Source organism: Hemiscyllium ocellatum, chromosome 5 (assembly GCF_020745735.1).
Source record: "Hemiscyllium ocellatum isolate sHemOce1 chromosome 5, sHemOce1.pat.X.cur, whole genome shotgun sequence".
NCBI lineage: Eukaryota > Metazoa > Chordata > Chondrichthyes > Orectolobiformes > Hemiscylliidae > Hemiscyllium > Hemiscyllium ocellatum.
Genome location: NC_083405.1, coordinates 30,395,468 through 30,412,548, shown reverse-complemented (window position 1 = coordinate 30,412,548; position 17,081 = coordinate 30,395,468). Strand labels below are relative to the sequence as shown.

The following is a 17,081-nucleotide window of genomic DNA, read 5'->3' as shown; positions in this document are numbered from 1 at the left end:
CCATTCTGTAAATACATTACCCTAACATACCAATCATTTTCATCTAAGTTCACCTTAACTTCTTCCCATATAACTGTATATATGAAAACAACATTAAAGACAAATCTCATCCAAACTTTATCAGTTAAATCTGTGATAACACATCTGCGATTACATGCTTCAGGTCGTAAGAATGTAAGATTTTTAATTTAAAAGTCCCTAACAGAAGACTCCAATGAAGTAGTCTCATATTCTTGTCTTTAAAACAATCTAAAAATGCAAGAGGAATGTACACCACCATTTCTGACACATTGTTCGTAACATACACATTAAAATGTTGGAAGGCCAGTACCAAACTCTAGTTCTTTGTTGATCGTGGAGCATTTCCTCTGGTGGAAGTTGATCCTCTTCAAAAAGTAACCAACTGGCAGTTCAATCCCATCCTCATCTTCCTGCAGCAGTGCAGCTCCAACTCCTACGTCACTAGCATTGATGGCGACTTTAAAAGGTTTTGAAAAGTTTGGTGAGCTAAAACTGATTTGGTGGTAAATATTGATATCAAATGGTCGAATGCTTCCTGGCATGGTTCTGTCCACCGAAACTTTGTGTTCCTCTTCATTAAATCAGTTAACGGTGCCACTACACTGCTGACACTTGGAACAAACTTCTGATAGAATCCACTGAGTCCTAAGAATCGAAGGACCTCTTTCTTAAAAAGGTTGTTCATGGAAATGCCTTTATGGCTTTTGTCTTTGCATTCTGTGGGGTCAACCTTTCATGACTGATGTTATGTCCCAAGAACGTCACCTCTGCTTTTGCAAATTCAGTTTTATTTAAGTTTATCACCAGTTTTGCTTTCCAGATGTTCAAAGAGCTCTGCCAACTGTACCATGTGATCATTCCAGGACTTAAAGATCTCTATGTCATCCAAATAGAGTGCACAGTTTACTAACCCAGCCACAACCCTGTTCATGAGTCTTTGGAATGTGATGGGTGCGTTCTTCATTCCAAAGGACATCACTTTAAACTGATACAGCCCATTTTGGGTTACAAACACAAAATTTCTTTCGAAGCCTCTGATAAAAGGTACCTGCCCGTAACCACACATTAAGTCCAACTTGGTGATGTAACTGGCTTATCGGACTTTCTCAATACAGTTCTCCAATCTAGGAATTGGATAGGAGTCTGATTTTGTAACGGCAATGACCTTCCGATTATTCACGCAGAATTGTCGAGTCCCATCCGGTTTGGGAACTTAGAAGATCAGCGAACCCCACTCGCTCTGGCTTGGTTCAATGATGTCCTCATCAATCATGGCCTCCACTCCTCCTGGACCTTTCTGGCTTTGAAAGGATTAAGCTGATAGGAGTGTTGTTTTATCGGAGCAGTATTGCCTATGTCTACTTCACGAACAATAACATTAGTCCTCCCATCTGATGCTTACCTATGTCTTTATACTGCAGTAACAAATCTTTCAACTCCATTCTGTGCTCCTGAAACAGATGGCTTACTAATCCACCCCACTCCTCAAGGACTTCATTTTTTTTAATCACATCAAAATTTGAAGCACATCAAAATCCATATCATTTGGATTGGATTCCTCACTCTGCGGGGCAGTAACTAACACCTGTTTCTCCAGTTCTTTCTCTCTTGTTTAATGACGATTCCAACACGGTCACATGACATGCCCGATACTTCCCCCCCCCCCCCCCCCGCCCCATCTGGCATCTTTACTAGATAGTTCACCTGAATCAACTTTTTCTCAATTTGGTAGGGACCACTAAACCTGGCTTTGAAGGGATCTCCTACATAGAAGGATACAGCGCAGTACAGGCCCTTCGGCCCTCGATGTTGCGCCGACCACTCCTATGACTGTTTACAGTACCAACATGTTATCCCCTCAGGAAAACATCAGAGTTTCAGGCTTTTCTCTGCCACCTGCTTCATTCTCCACTGTGCCCTCTTTAGGTGCCGTTTAGCTACCTCACCTACTCAATTTAATCTCTCCCTCACTTCCGATACATAATCCAAGTGTGAGATCTCAAACTTTGGTCCTGCCAATTTTTCTTTAATTTCAAAGGGCCTTTCACTCCATGCCTGAATATTAACTCGAAGGGAGTGAACTGAATAGATTTATTTGTGGCAACTCTAATAGCAAACATTAAGAATATGATACCTTTATCCCAACTATTTGAGTAGTGCTAACAGTATGCTCTCAAAAAAGATCTTCAAGGTCTGATGCCATCTTTCTAAAGCTCCCTGGGATTCAGGATGCTACACACTGGATTTAAAGTGCTGTATATCTAAACTATCCATAACCTCCTTAAACAGTTAGCAGTAAAACGTGCCCCTTGGTCCGACCGAATCTCTGGTTAGCTCATACCATGTGAAGAAAGCTACTGACTCCTCTACCACCTTTTTTTGCCTTGATACTCCATAATGGAATTGCCTCCGGAAACCTGGTAGATACACCCATTATGGTTAACAAATACTGGCTCCCATTTTTAGTTCTCAGGAGGGGACCTACACAATCAATTATAACCTGTGTGAAAGGTTCTTCAAATGCGGGAATTGGCAACAATGGTGCAGGTTTTATTACCATCTGTGGTCTATTTACCATTTGGCATGCATGACACATTAGCAACATCGTTGTGCATTCCAGGCCAATAAAAATGCTTTTGTACCTTAGCTGGAGTCTTTCGTACCCCTAAGTGACTACCTACAGACAGTTCCTGTGCTACCAGTAACACTTCCTGTCTGTATGCTACCAGCAAGACAATTTGGTGCACTTCAGCCCATTTCTCCACTGCACTAACCTGCCATGGTCTCCATTTCCCCCTTAGGATTTTAACTTTCAGTTAGTGACCCTCCGGAATATTCTGTCTCTTTTTTGGAGTATGCATCCACATATCTTTTATCGTCTTGCCTTGCTGTTGCAAGCCTCTTAGCCTTTCGGGACTAAACACTTCTGTCTGTCCCTCTGCCTGTTCAGGTTTGTCCTGCACCATTACATCAAACAAGGTATCTGCTAACTGAACCTCAGCTCCTTAATCTTTCTCTTTACTTTTCACTTTGTGCTGTGACTTATGATCGTGGGATCTGGTTACCACACAGTCTGGGAAAATATCTGGATATTTCTGTTTTAACTCCTCAGCTTCTTGGTTTTCCTTGGGCTTCTCCACAACAAAGGGTGTCACTCCCACCTTCCATCCTGCCAAATCATTCCCAAGAACAAACTGAATTCTTGGAACTGACACTCTGTCAATGACTCCCACTGTAACTTCCCCAGTCTGGGAGTTGGCACTCCAACCTGATCTTACACAGGGAAACATTACATTTCTGTCCACCTATCCCACAAATTACCACACTCTTCAGTAACACATCAGTCAGAGTGCATATTCACTCATCCCTTACTATCAGCGATTGGTTAGATCTTGGAGCTTTCAAAATTATAACTTCTTGTCCTTCTCCCCCTATTCTTTGAGTAAACTTTAGCCACAGAGATGAATTCTTTGCAGAGATCAGGTACTAACTCCATGCCCAGCCCTGCCTAGGCTGTGTACTCTGGTGCAGCTCCTTGGCTCTTCTTGTGATCTCCTTTACTACATTCATTAATGCCACTAGCTTAGCTTCTTTCACCACGTCTTTTCCCACAGCGTTTTTCTTTAATGACCAGCACTTTGTGTGTCCCACCTTCTGGTAGTGAAAACATCTTTTCCCAGTGCCTTTCTGAAACCACTGGCACTGTAATTTTCTGTGTCCACGCCATTATAGTGAAACATCTGGAGCCTTTCACCTCCTGCCCACCCTCTTGAGCTTCTGAAAAGTGATAAATTCTTACCAGTGCACTTGACTCTTGGTTTCATAGTGTAGGATCTCCCCTTCTCCCAACTTCTATCCCTCACAGGATAGAGATTCTGGCCAGAAGCTAGTCTTAAGCACCAACATGTATTCATCTGCTAGTTCTTCTGCCCTTCTCACTTCCTCCATGTAAATTCTTACAATCTCTGAAAGTTTTTAAATTCATCCAGCAGAATAGTCTCTCTTAAAGTCTCAGTCTTATCTATTTTCAAAGCATGCATCCATCTATCAAGATGATGTTTAATTCTTTTGAACTCAAGTCTGACCTGATTCCTTTTTGGTGTTTCTGAATGACTATCTATATGCTTCTGATACCAATTCATAAACACTTAAAATAGCATGTTTAACCTCTTCATAATCCCTTGAGCCCTCATCTGAGTGTGGCTAATACCTCACTCGCTCTGCCTACCAGTTTAGTCTGAACTAGCATTACCTATAAATCCTCAGACCACTCCATCTGCCTAGCTAATTTTTCAAATGAAATAAAGGCGGCTTCAGTATCTTTCTCATCAAAATATGGCAGACTTTTTAAACATATTTGTATATATCACTACCTTCACTTTTAATCTCCACCCTGTTAACTTGACTTTGCTAAGTCGCAGCTTCTTGAGTTCAAATTCTCTTTTTGCTCAGTTAAGAACCTTCTCTTTCTTTTCCCTTTGCTCTTTCTCTCTACCTTTCTTCTCTCTTTGCTCAGCCAAGAACCTTCTCTCCCTCTCGGTTTCTCCTCAAATTACAATTGAGGAAAATGGAATTAAAGGTTTTCTACCTCTACTGCACTTGTCGTCAAACACTTAGCTGTTTGTGGGAAAAAGACCAACTCCTTTACAATTTCAGATTTACTTTTGTCCTTGGTTAAACCCAAATCTAACTTCTTTGCTAATGCTAAAAGTATGGCCTTTTTCTTTCCTTCTAAACTTTCTTGGCAAAGTTGAGAATCATCTTAAATTCCTTAACCTTTTTTTTAAAGCAGTTTTAAAAGTCATTTCTCTCACTTTCAATCAACCACAAGTCACTGAAATTAAACAAAATTGTCTCACCTATGCCTTTTTTAAAGATCTAGGACTCTAACCTGCAGGAGTTTAAATGTGCTGAGATGTTGCATACTCCCAAATCTGCTCAATTCTGTCTAAACCAGTTCAAATCACAAATCAAAGACCCAAACTGTTCAAACTGCAGACAAAAGCTCCCTAAACAGTTCAAATCCTGGATGAGCCCCCAAACTGTTATTACACAGGGTAAACCCTCCTGCTTAATTTAAACCAGCAACACAGAAGAGATTTATCCCGTGCAATAATCTGAAAATTCAAGAGGCCAAGAACTATTTAAAGTAAAAATTAACAACTTCAATTCTTAAAGTATAACAGAAAATAATTAACTAACAACTATTTACAACTCCTTCCTCTAACCTATCTTTTACTTTCCCTTTGATAATAGTCTGATAATCCCAACCGCGCCCCCCAAATAAAATTTACCAAAACATTTCAAATTTTAAAACCAGCCAGCTGTTGTATCTTCCTCTGTAGACTTGCTGTCCAGGTTGGCATCAATGTTTTTCCTCTGTGCAAACTCCTTCTCTAGACAGGTACCTCTCAGAGTTCTTACTAGCTGCCTACATCTGTAGGTCTTTTGGCAGTTGTCCTTTCAACTGTTCAAATTTTCCCTGGTCTTATACTCCCAAAGCATCGTATTTTGTAATTGACTTTTAAGATTGTTAATATGCTAAATTCAAACTGGATTGGAGTTTGGTATTTTTTGGGGTATAATTTAAACTGATTGGCCTATCAAATTTGGATTTGTTTCTACATAACCAGCTAGCCTAGCTGCTGGACCACATGTTACATTGTATTTTATCCAGAACACTTAGTGCTGTCAGGTTGCTCTGCAAGCTTTTAACTCTCTTACAAGAGATGCAGTACACCCACATCTTCATAACACCATAATGTTAACTGCTGTACTTAATCCATTAGGGATTTTTTTTTCTAATGGACTTTGTAATCGTAGGATTACAATTCACTGCAAAACAACAAATCAATCTACTAGTTCTTACCTCCAGACCTCCCTGGACCTTCCCTTCCACCCAGCTGGGTTCCATATGACATTTGCCCAGATGATGAACTCGACCCAGGATATCTGTAGGCAGGGAATGGTGGTGGTGGTGGCGGCAGTGGTGGTGGTGGTGGAGATATTGAGGACAAACTTGGTTTGTTGGAAAAACTGGGTAGTTTTGGCAGCAAGGCTGGAGGAACTTCAATACTATTCAAAAAAGGGGGAGGTGGTGGTAGATCATTTTCAGTTTTATTGCAGGGAGCAAAGGCAGGAACTGGAGGTAAGGGAGGTGGAGGGGGAGGAGGCAGAGGAAAATCGGTACAGTCTTCAATATAAAGTAGAGAAGGTGGAGGTGGAGCAGGGAATATAAAATCTGAAGCTTGGTCTTGAAAATTATAGGAAGGTGGTGAAGATGGTGGCGGAGGAGGTGGAGGTGGTGATGGTGGTTGTTGTATGTATTGAAATTTAAATGGTTTAACATTTGCGAGTATAGGTGGACGAGGGGGAGGAATTGAAGGAGCAACTGGTGGTGAAGGTGATTGTATTGTTGTTGAAGTTTTTGTAAATTTATTACTGAATGAAGATGAGGATGAAGATGTAGAAGAGGGACATGTTGACAGAGATTTATTCTGACTTGAAGGGGGTATAAGGGCAGACATGATAAGATGGTTTTGAACTGTCTTTTGAACTTTAGATAAATCAAAGGGTTCTGGACATTCAGGTTGCTTAAATGCATTTTTCTCATTTCTGGCATTTTCGTTCGGGACCGAGAGTCTTGATGGTGGGACTTTCACACCGACAGTTTGAACAGCTGGTTTGGAACCTCTTTCTGAAACCAATTACAGATAGAATGAATAAAAACATTGAAATCCATTTACTAACTAAAATCTATCACATTGCAAAGTACAATCATACTTATCAAGAAACTAGTTTTTCAATTCACCAATGAAAGACCTGGTGAAAAATAAGGAGTCAAAATGAAAGGGTACACCAATTTGTTTAGTCTCTAGTAAAAGCGTGTAGACAGCAAAACATGTTCACAGTGTCACTAGAAATCTTGAACACAAAACCTTCATTAACACAATTGCCATATTGCTACATATAGCAATTAACGAAATGATCACCTCCACATAAATAATATTGGCTTGATTGTTGTACTGCTAAATATTATAATAAAAATTTTAATGGCTGTAACTATAGAAATTTTATGAAGGCATTAAACATATTTGTCTTAGCTTCACACTGCTTATGTTGATATACCCTCCAACATAATGGAAACTCAAATGTGCAAAAAGCAAAAACTAAATGAAGTAATTGGGAAAATATAAAAGGATGGTTTTATAAAATTCAGTCTAGTTAATCTAATAATTGGACTATTATTTACTTTTAAAATACTACTTGCTTTCTCTCCCTTGAACCTCAGCAAGTGATACAGACCACTCTGGAGAGGAATCAACATGTCAAAGAACATTGCCATTGAACCTAGGAATGTGAGGCGAAAAGCAGCTCTGGACGGTTTCCATCAAATGTAACCTGCAGCCCAAATCTAGGTGGGGCCTGGATAGGTGACTTCTTTTATTACAAAGGTAGCCTTTGAAGTTACCTGCAGCAATGTGAGAAAATGCAGCAAGCACAACCTTTCAATAGTTGAACAAACGCTTGCTGACAATAAGGGGTTCTCTGCTAGTCCAACTTCAAAATGCTCGACCGATCACCTAATAATGGACAATATTTTCACATGAGTAATATTTGACGCATCAATCTTTGCCCAGTAAAGGCCGGTACATTTTCTTCTTCAGAGATACTGGGCGCCGCATCAGCTTTCCAGCAGCTCATTAAGTCAATTAATTAATCTTCACCATTTCAATTAAGGTCAATGATTTGCATACCAGCAGCTAAGCAGGTTTTGTCAAATCTTGGGGCCTGTGTCACTATCAGTACATAAGCTGGTTTGACCACAGTATATGAAGTGTACCAACATAAATCTCATTTTCTTCTACTTCAGGGTATTGCTTTATTTGGTTGCACTGCTTAAAGTTGAAATATTCCAATATTTGATATGATAGCATACTCAAGTTCTGATTTCTCTTTTAAAATTAAGTTTGTTCACCACTTAAGGACACAGGAATCCTTAAGAGAGATATATATAGGCTTCAACATTGAGGACTGAATACAAGAGTCTATCACATATATGACCGTTGATGTTGATCTCGCCTAGTGCACACCCTGTAATCTGTCTGCCTCTAAGTCTTTTTGATCTGTACATCTTTGCTGATGATCTGCATGTACTGCTCATAAACAAAGCTTTTCACTGTTCATCAGTACATGTAACAATAAAGCAAATCCATCTTTTACACTCCAGGCAGAATAGTACATTAAATTGATGAGATAAAGAAATTCTACATGTGCAAACAAGTTATTCATATACTGACTGCACTTTCAATCACTTCACGTTTATGCTGAATTGAAAAAAAGCCATTCATAATATTGTAGTACCAAAATGGGGAAACTCTTTATGAAGTGGTACCACAATTTAGTTCCTTCATGATTTGCATTTCTTCAGATTTTCAGATTTCCAGATCCCTTTGTACCACAAGCAATCTGCAGTGTCTTTCCACTTAAATAATATTCTTCTATTCTTACTGCCAAAATGCACAATCGCACAATTTATATTCCATCTGTCCATTTTTGCCCACTGAACTTTTCTATATCACTTTGCAAATTTTATTTAACCTTCTCACAACCTGCTTTCCTACCATTTAGTCCAATCATCCAAGTCATTAGGATTATAAATAATTACGGCCCCAGAAATGATTCCTTGAAGCTATCCAACAGGCACAGTATGCCAACCAGAAAATGACCGATTTGCCCTGACACTGTTCCCTGCCCATTATCCATTCCTCTATGGGTTGCTAATGTATTACTCCAACACCATAATATTAGGTAGTCATCCTTTATGTGATGATACCTTGTCAAGTACCTTAAGAATTCCAAACACTGTCAATTTACTGATTCAACTTTATCCTTCTGTGTTTGTTATCATTCACAAATGTATGAAAGTTTGTCAAATTTGATTTGCCTTTCATAAAACCATGCTGAATCTGTTTAATTATATAATGGTTTTTTAAAAAAATCTCTTCCTCCTACTTTCTTCACCATGCATTTCCTGCAATAAATAGCCAAGACAGGTTGCTCTCATTATTGGTGTCACTCAGGTGGCTCCTCGATTGATACAGGAATTTTGAGATTTAAACATGATAAAGATCCTGACCCCTGTAAACTGAGCCAAGTTAGGACTAGAACAGTGAAAGGGGAAACAGACAGTATAGGCAATACAAGGAACTGATGGGGAGAGAAGTAAGCAGTATCTATAATGATAAATATATTCTAATGCATTAAATGTCAACATGATTGGATATCACATTTTAGTTTGAATATGATTGAATAATAGTCATGAATAGGAGCTTAAATATGATTGGGTAATACCAGTCATGAGCACTAACTTGGAATGCAAGTTGTCCAATCATGATTGGACAGAAATAAAAGATTTAAAAGTGTGCAAGGCTATAATTGGAAAGCATCACTTGTTGAAATAATAAATCGGTAGCTTATCTGTAACAATAGTATAAACCTTTTTATTCGGATGATGTCTTGAGTTGTATGCCAGTTTCTTAAGGTGAATATCTCCCATGAGTACACAAATAAACAGGAGTCTTCTTTGGTCAAAGGAGGAAATAAAGAGAGAGTTTAAATTATTCCTATACACACACTGATGCATTTGGAACTCCAAACCCACTAAACCAGTATCCAAATCAAAATCCCCATTGGTCACCATTGACTTTTAAGATTAATTACTTCAATTTTGTGTGGTCATCTATTGTTAGAAATAGCTGTGCTCCAAACAAAGACACCGGTCAGGAATGCAGAAGGGAAATTAATAACCTTAAATTATCATTGGCAGGTGAACACACACACACACATTGGGAACACAATATAATAAGACTGCACTACTTCAAGTGTGATTAAGTTGTCCAACCGAACTACCTGAAGCATCTCGCTGTCCAGCAGGTCTGAGAACAGGAAATCCTCCCTGAAACAAGCCACCACCCACTGCAGGCTGTGTTGATGTTCCACCCACAGCTCCTGCACCACACCCATTCTTGGGTTCTGCAGACAAATAACAACAGATGCCCAGGTTATAGTTTGGAAATAACCTATTAGAGCGTCAGTCATGAGAACATGCTTTAAGATAGTTGTAATTGGAATGATAATTTACAAAAACACATTTCCAAACAGAAGATTCCTGCAAAGAATTTTTAAAAATTAGCAAAATGCTACAAATGTTCCCACATTTTCCAGATTATTTTTAAATAGAAAGGTATAATGTACTGCATTTCTGAAAATATATTCTTGATGAGTGAGTCTCCATTTTGGCAGCATGGTCCTGCAAAACTACTACTGACTTGCGACTTCAAGTGTCTAATTTATTTCACTCATTTACTACCAAGAGGTGCCACTATGAACTAAAATAATCAAACAATTTATGTAAAACATTACCATCTTTAGTGGGTCTATTGTTACTGCCAAAATGCACAATTTATATTCCATCTGTCCATTTTTTGCCCACTGAACTTTTCTATATCACTTTGCAAATTCTGTTTAATCTTCTCAACCTGTTTTCCTACCATTTAGTCCAATCATCCAAGACATTAGGATTATAAGTAATTATAGCCCCAGAAATGATCCTTGTAGCTATTCAACATGTACAGTACGCCAACCCGAAAATGACCAATTTGCTCTGACACGGTCCCTAAGTCCACGTAGATCCTAAGTCCCTTTAACAGATTTAAGGCTTGAAAACATGAAAAGGTGAATGGTATATGGTAACCCACAGAACTGGTATGGCATCACAATGAAACACTTACTGTCAATGACCGGGGCGCTCCTGTCATTGATTTGTGTCACCTTTTTCAACCGTACTCCTTTGTGGATATCGCTTAGCAAAGCATTCCGTCCTGTTAGCTCATTTGTATTTTGTTTGGGAAGTTCTACATGTGCCTGTAGGAAATTTGCAACCTATTAATGAATCTTCTTGCATTCACACAAAACTTTTCAGATTTAGTAAATTACAAGATAAATAGTAGATGCCGAAATGACAGTAAATATTGGTTTAAATAAAATCATATTAGCATGTTGTCTCATTAAGAAATTGTACATTGTTTATCAGTCAATTTAGCTAAATTAGCTTCAGGTGTCAACAAAACTCACACTGGAGAAACTTCTAAAGCATGGAGGGCTTTATCTCTCCATGTGTATACATTTCCTGAAGGAGATTGCTTGTTTTAGTTCTGGCCTCAACTTAATGACTTGCAATTATTCACTGATTATGGAGCCAGGTGATCTGACTACAAGAGCTAAGTAACACTGAGCTAGAATTCACTGTATAAATAATGGGGAGGCTATTGTTGTAAATCATCAGTAAATTCAAATTGGTGCAGATATGTCATTAAGTATAGAAATCTGTTTGGCTTGCACGGTTCTTCTGTAGGCTTTATGGGAATGGCAACTTACCATCTGACATGCCATTTAAATGCACAAAACAGAGCAGTGCAATGTTCCTGTACTGACATTGCAGATACAGTCTAAATCTTAAAACAGTTGAGGTTTTATCCATATACATTAAGTACCAGTTTTAATTGTGTGATATGATTTAGTTGCCACCATACCACCTTTCCTGCACTAACTACTAACTATCACAAACATGAAGAATCATTCTTCAGATTTTAATTGTATCTTGAGATGTAAAAAGATATAAATTACATTTTCTTTTAGTCTCTTGATCTAATGATTAAATGAAGTTTTTAACCTTCCTATCTTTCACTTCCTGTACTTGATATGAAATTGGATTAAGTATTCTAGTTTATACTTCAGACAAATACCTACATTAACACTTCTTCACTGAACGTTAAAAGGAGTACGCAGTTGCTTCTGCCATTCACGCAGATCTTAGACTACACATCTGGATGCATCACACAAATTCCATCTGTCACTTGTAGCAATTTGTTGCACATCAAGAAAAACAAAGCGAGCAAGCACAAGTGTAATGAATGGCAGGGACATTTACTCATCAGCTTCAATAGGGCCTGATACTGTGCATTGCACAAAGATATAGTAGCACTCTTGTCAAATAACTTCTGATGAATAACATACTAGAATTGGAAGACAGTCAAATTCACTTACAATTTAAGTCCACTAGACTTAATAGCACTAGACTTAATGTTACTATAAAAAGAGATGGTGATTATTTACTAGAAGACAGACTGCAGAGAGCTACAGAATGGAGGAATTTGAGAGTTCTCATCCTGGAATCTCTCAGAAAAAAATTAGCATCCAAGTTCAGTGGGTAACACAAAGCAAATGGAATGTTGGTCTTTATTTCAAAGCGAATGAAAGTGTAAAGGAAGGGAAGCATACAAGGCACTCATGAGCCCATAGCTGGAATACTGCAGGCAGTTTCGTAACTGTTCTGAAGATAGATATATTGGCATTGGAGGTAGTCCAGCGAAGGATCACTGGGCTGATACCAGGTATAGTGGGATTGTTTTGAGAGGTTGAGTAGATTATGCCTGGACTTGGAACAGAGAAGAAAAGACAGTTCTTCCACCCATCCAACCCAAACTTTGGGTCCACTACGTGGATGACACCTTTGTCGTCATCACCCAACGAAACAAATTAGAGGAAACCTATAACGCCATCAATAATACCCTTACTGGCATAAAATTCACAGAAGAGGAGGAGAACAACAACAAACTGCCATTCCTAGATGTCACAGCAGAGTAAACACTAGATGGGAAACTTCAAACTTGCGTCTACAGGAAAACAACACACATGGACCAAATACTGAACAATAGAAGCAAATCATCCCAACATCCACAAACAGAGCTGCATTTGGATGCTATTTCAATGAGCCAATACACTCTGCAGCACTGAGGAACTACAAAGAGCAGAACAGAAATACCTACACAGCGTATTCAAGAAGATAGAGTACCCAATAAACAGTCCTCCGGTTCCTCAGCAACAGGCCCAAGCAAGCAGACAGTGCATCCAGAAACCCTGGCCGCTTTACCCAACAAAGACATCTCTGAAATTACTTCCACACTACTCAGATCTCTTGGCATCATGGTAGCCCACAAACTTACCAACGCACTAAAACAGCAACTAATGAACATAAAAGACACTATACAAACAAACAAAATGAATGTAATTTATAAAATACCTTGTAAGTACTGTAACAAATACTACATCAGACAAACAGACTGAAAACTAGCCCCCAGGATACATAAACATCAACTAGCCACAAAAAGATATAACCCACTCTCACTAGTCTCCTTCCATACAGACAAAGGAGGACACCACTTTGACCGGGACAAGCCGGTGACATGCACAAAAATTACTGGCAGCAGGGCATTCCCACATCAATTGGGATCCCATCTACCATTCTCAGAGAAAGAGAACTGGAAATGACATCACCCACTCAAAGAAACAAACAGAAAGTGGGACATAACACCAATGCTTCACCAGAGGCTCATTGATGTTACCTAGTACGGTGATGAAATGTGTGAAAACAAACATTCCAAACATTCCAGCTCAGAGAGCTAACGTACATCCATAGTTGCCTCTATCAAATTTGAAATTTCGGTCTGCTAGTTTCTCACATTAACCTAGCGGAAAATCAATTACAAACCAGCTCCGTTGACTCTACAAAAGCTGTTCTGATAATGATTAGTCTGTGAGCGAGTATCACTAATAACCTCACAGAGCCATACTCACCAAACCCTACAAACAAACAAAATCCCAGACATCACTACCATCTTTGGCTAAATAGTTGGAAAGGAGTTGCTTTGAGAGTCCTCAAAGTCTTGTGGCACCAGGTCAAATGTGAGTAAGGAAATTTCCTACTCCTTCAACTAATAAAACAAACAGCTCTTTTCCTGGCTGAATACCACTTGGGGGAAGCATTAAGGATGGTCAGGGTCACAGAATGCTTTCTGTGTGAGGGAGTTCAATGTCTTTCTCCAGGAGTGACTCAGTAGTGCCACTATAAATTGGATTGCTGAGTCCTAAAGGACATACCTTTAACACTGGTCAGTAGCAGATGTTAAAAGAACCAATAAGTGGGTAAAATCTAATTTACCTTATCCTCACCAATCTACTGGTTGCAGGTTTTCAGAAGCAACCACAGCACAGTCCTTGTGGAGAGAAGGCTTCATCTTCGCCTTGAGGATATACTCAAGTGAGTTGTGCAGCACTGCCACAATGTTGAACAAGATAAATTTCAAACTGATCGAGCAACTCAAAACTTCAGACAACCAAGAGATGCTGTGAGCCATGTTCTCTTCATTTTTTATGTCCGTTGTGAACCTCTGGAAGTCCATGCTTGGCAATAGCTGCCAGTAGCAGAAGACAATGTGGCTGCACAGCTTAGAGGAAATGCTGGCTGCAGACCATCAGCAACAAGAGGAGGCTGTCGCGCAATCATCTCCATCCTCCATGACGGGACAATCCAGCAAATCAATGGAAGTGACAAAGCTGAAGTATTTGCACCCAACTCCAGCCAGAACTGCACAGTTGATAATCCACTCAGCCACCTAATCCTCCTAAGATCCCCAGCAAAGATATCAGTCAATTCTCTTTATATAATATCAAAAAGAGCTGAAGGCACTGAATTCTGCAAAAGCTACAATTGCTAACAACCCGGCAATGATTCTGAAGACTGGTTTGTGAATTTTCTGCCCTTAGTAAAGCTATTTTGGTACAGCCACAACAGTGACATCTACCTGGCAACATTGAAAATTGCAGGAACTAATTTTTGCAGATGCTGCAATCTGTACTGGAAACAAATGCTGGAAATCACAGCGGGTCAGACAGCATCCACGGCGACAGCAAGCTAGCGTTTTGAGTCTAGATGGCTCTTCAGCACAGCTAATTGAGCCAGTACAGCTCTGGACAAGCTGACCAAGGACAAAGTTTTTGTAAAAGAATAAAATTCCCGGAAGCAGTGGTTTACAAGCCAAGTTCTATTCTTCTGGCAAGTACCACGTGCGAATCCATGAGGATAAGTATCGTCACCTTCATCGACACATGGACAGGGGAAGAGTGTGCAAGCGCGCGATAGAGAGCATGAGAACATCAGAACATCAGAAATTGACAACCAATTCTGTAGGTGTATTACAGAATCTGGCAATGACCTATTGACCAATCAGGTCACGTCTGCTGTGCGATTAGTGATTCACGAGGAGAAAAAGTGAGGACGGCAAATGCTGGAGATCAGAGCTGAAAATGTGTTGCTGGAAAAGCGCAGCAGATCAGGCAGCATCCAAGGAGCAGGAGATTCGACGTTTTGGGCATAAGCCCTTCTTCAGGACTTAAGAAGGCCTTAAGATTCCTGAAGAAGGGCTTATGCCCAAAACATCGAATCCCCTGTTCCTTGGATGCTGCCTGACCTGCTGCGCTTTTCCAACAACACATTTTCAGATTAGTGATTCACCCCAACCAAACTTGTGGTGTACCAGGAAGGAAGATCACTGAAAGTCTCGCGCTCTTCAGGGATACAATCACCTACATGTAGGATGAGGGGGAGGGAGGGATGGTGGTGGACACCTGCCTCATCAGCCTGAACCCTTTGACAGGTCATCATACCCCTACTTGGCAGATGCTCTCTCCAAAATGGGCTTTGAAGAGAGAAACTGTAATTGGATCCGATCATTCCGCACCAACATAGTTAGTGCACTTTCAATTCAACAGGTGGGAATCAGAAAGCTTTCTGATCAGATCCAGAGTCAGGCAGGGCTGCCCACTCTCTGGTTTGTTTGTGTGCTCTATCGAGCCATTTACTGGGTCCATCAGGAAGGATGAGCCAGAGAGGGGTGACTATTCCTTGCAGTGGGGGGCCTGCAGGTTAAGGGCTCCCTGTACCTGGATGACACTGCTGTTTTCTGCTCAGATCCATTGTCAGTGCACAGATTCATGTGCATTGTGACCAGTTTGAACTGGCCTCGGGGGTCAAGGTAAACCAAGGCAAGAGCAAGGCCATGTTCTTTCAAAACTGGGCCGAGCAATCCTCTATTCCCCTTCAGAGTCAGGACAGGGCACCTGAAGGTGTTGGATATTTGGTTGGAGGGTCTGGAGTGTGCACCAAGTCTTGAGAGGAGCATGTCACTAAAAAGGGGAGGAAGAAATTGGGCAGATGGGACCACAGTGGGTAAAAACCTCACCACCAGGTGTGAGGTACTCATTATTGTACATGGTGCAGGTCTGGCCTATTTCCCGAACCTGTGCCACCGCAGTCACCTAGTCCATCTTCCACTTCTGTAGACAATGAAGACGGACTGCATCCAAAGGGACGCCATGTACAAAGACCTGGACAAAAACGGGGAATAAAAAACACACCCAACGCTAACCTTGCCCTGATGGACACCTTTGTGTGGCTGCATCAAGCTGTGAATCCTTAATACACAAACACCAAGTGTCACTACATACGGAGGTTCTACCAATGAGAAAGTCTATAGCCTTAAAACTTGTCTTTAAACATTTAGACTAAAGTGTATTGCTGAATTGTAGAACACTTTACTGCACTAGGAAATAAACAGGAAGGTTCAGAAAAAGGAGGGTGGGGGGGGTGGAAACTTAGGGACACCTGGGCTCACCATCCGGTTACGAACATTTGCCTTAGCATCGTGAATGTGTGTGAACAGGACACCAAGTGATAACATTCACAGCCATTCCCTTGTGAAATTAATGACAGTGTTTGATTCTGACCCTGAAATGAAACTTTGATTAACAGTCAGATGGTGCCAATTATAATGGATTCTTATTACCCCTTGCAAGCGGGGCAGTCATAGAGAGAAAAGAAATCTTTGTTACAAAACCCTGACTTGACAGTTCAAAAGGACACTAGAGAGAGATTATTTTAGTGCCGAGGCTGTTGAATCCAATAGAAAATTAACTCTTCGTGTTTATCTGCTTTGGATTGAATTTAAATTGCATATTGAGACTTTGATGACTCTGAGTAGCCATTACTGGTTATGAAATGCAAACTATAAAAAAGGAAATATTGATAAAACTTTAAACTTAATTGCTGTTTTTACAGACCTTACAGACTGTCCCACTGTCAATTCTAACTAATCAGACCT

General features: G+C 40.1%; 1 protein-coding gene across 7 annotated transcripts in view; it reads right to left on the bottom strand.

The window, feature by feature from the left end:
- wipf3 (WAS/WASL interacting protein family member 3) overlaps positions 1-17,081 on the bottom strand; it is a 92,494-nt gene that overhangs the window by 17,234 nt on the left and 58,179 nt on the right. For all 7 annotated transcript variants that reach the window (XM_060825370.1, XM_060825369.1, XM_060825368.1 and 4 more), the window contains 3 exons: positions 10,815-10,947; positions 9,934-10,056; positions 5,891-6,718 (listed from right to left, as the gene is read on the bottom strand). In XM_060825370.1, coding sequence (XP_060681353.1) covers positions 5,891-6,718; positions 9,934-10,056; positions 10,815-10,947 — 1,084 coding nt within the window. The remainder of the gene's footprint in view (positions 1-5,890; positions 6,719-9,933; positions 10,057-10,814; positions 10,948-17,081) is intronic.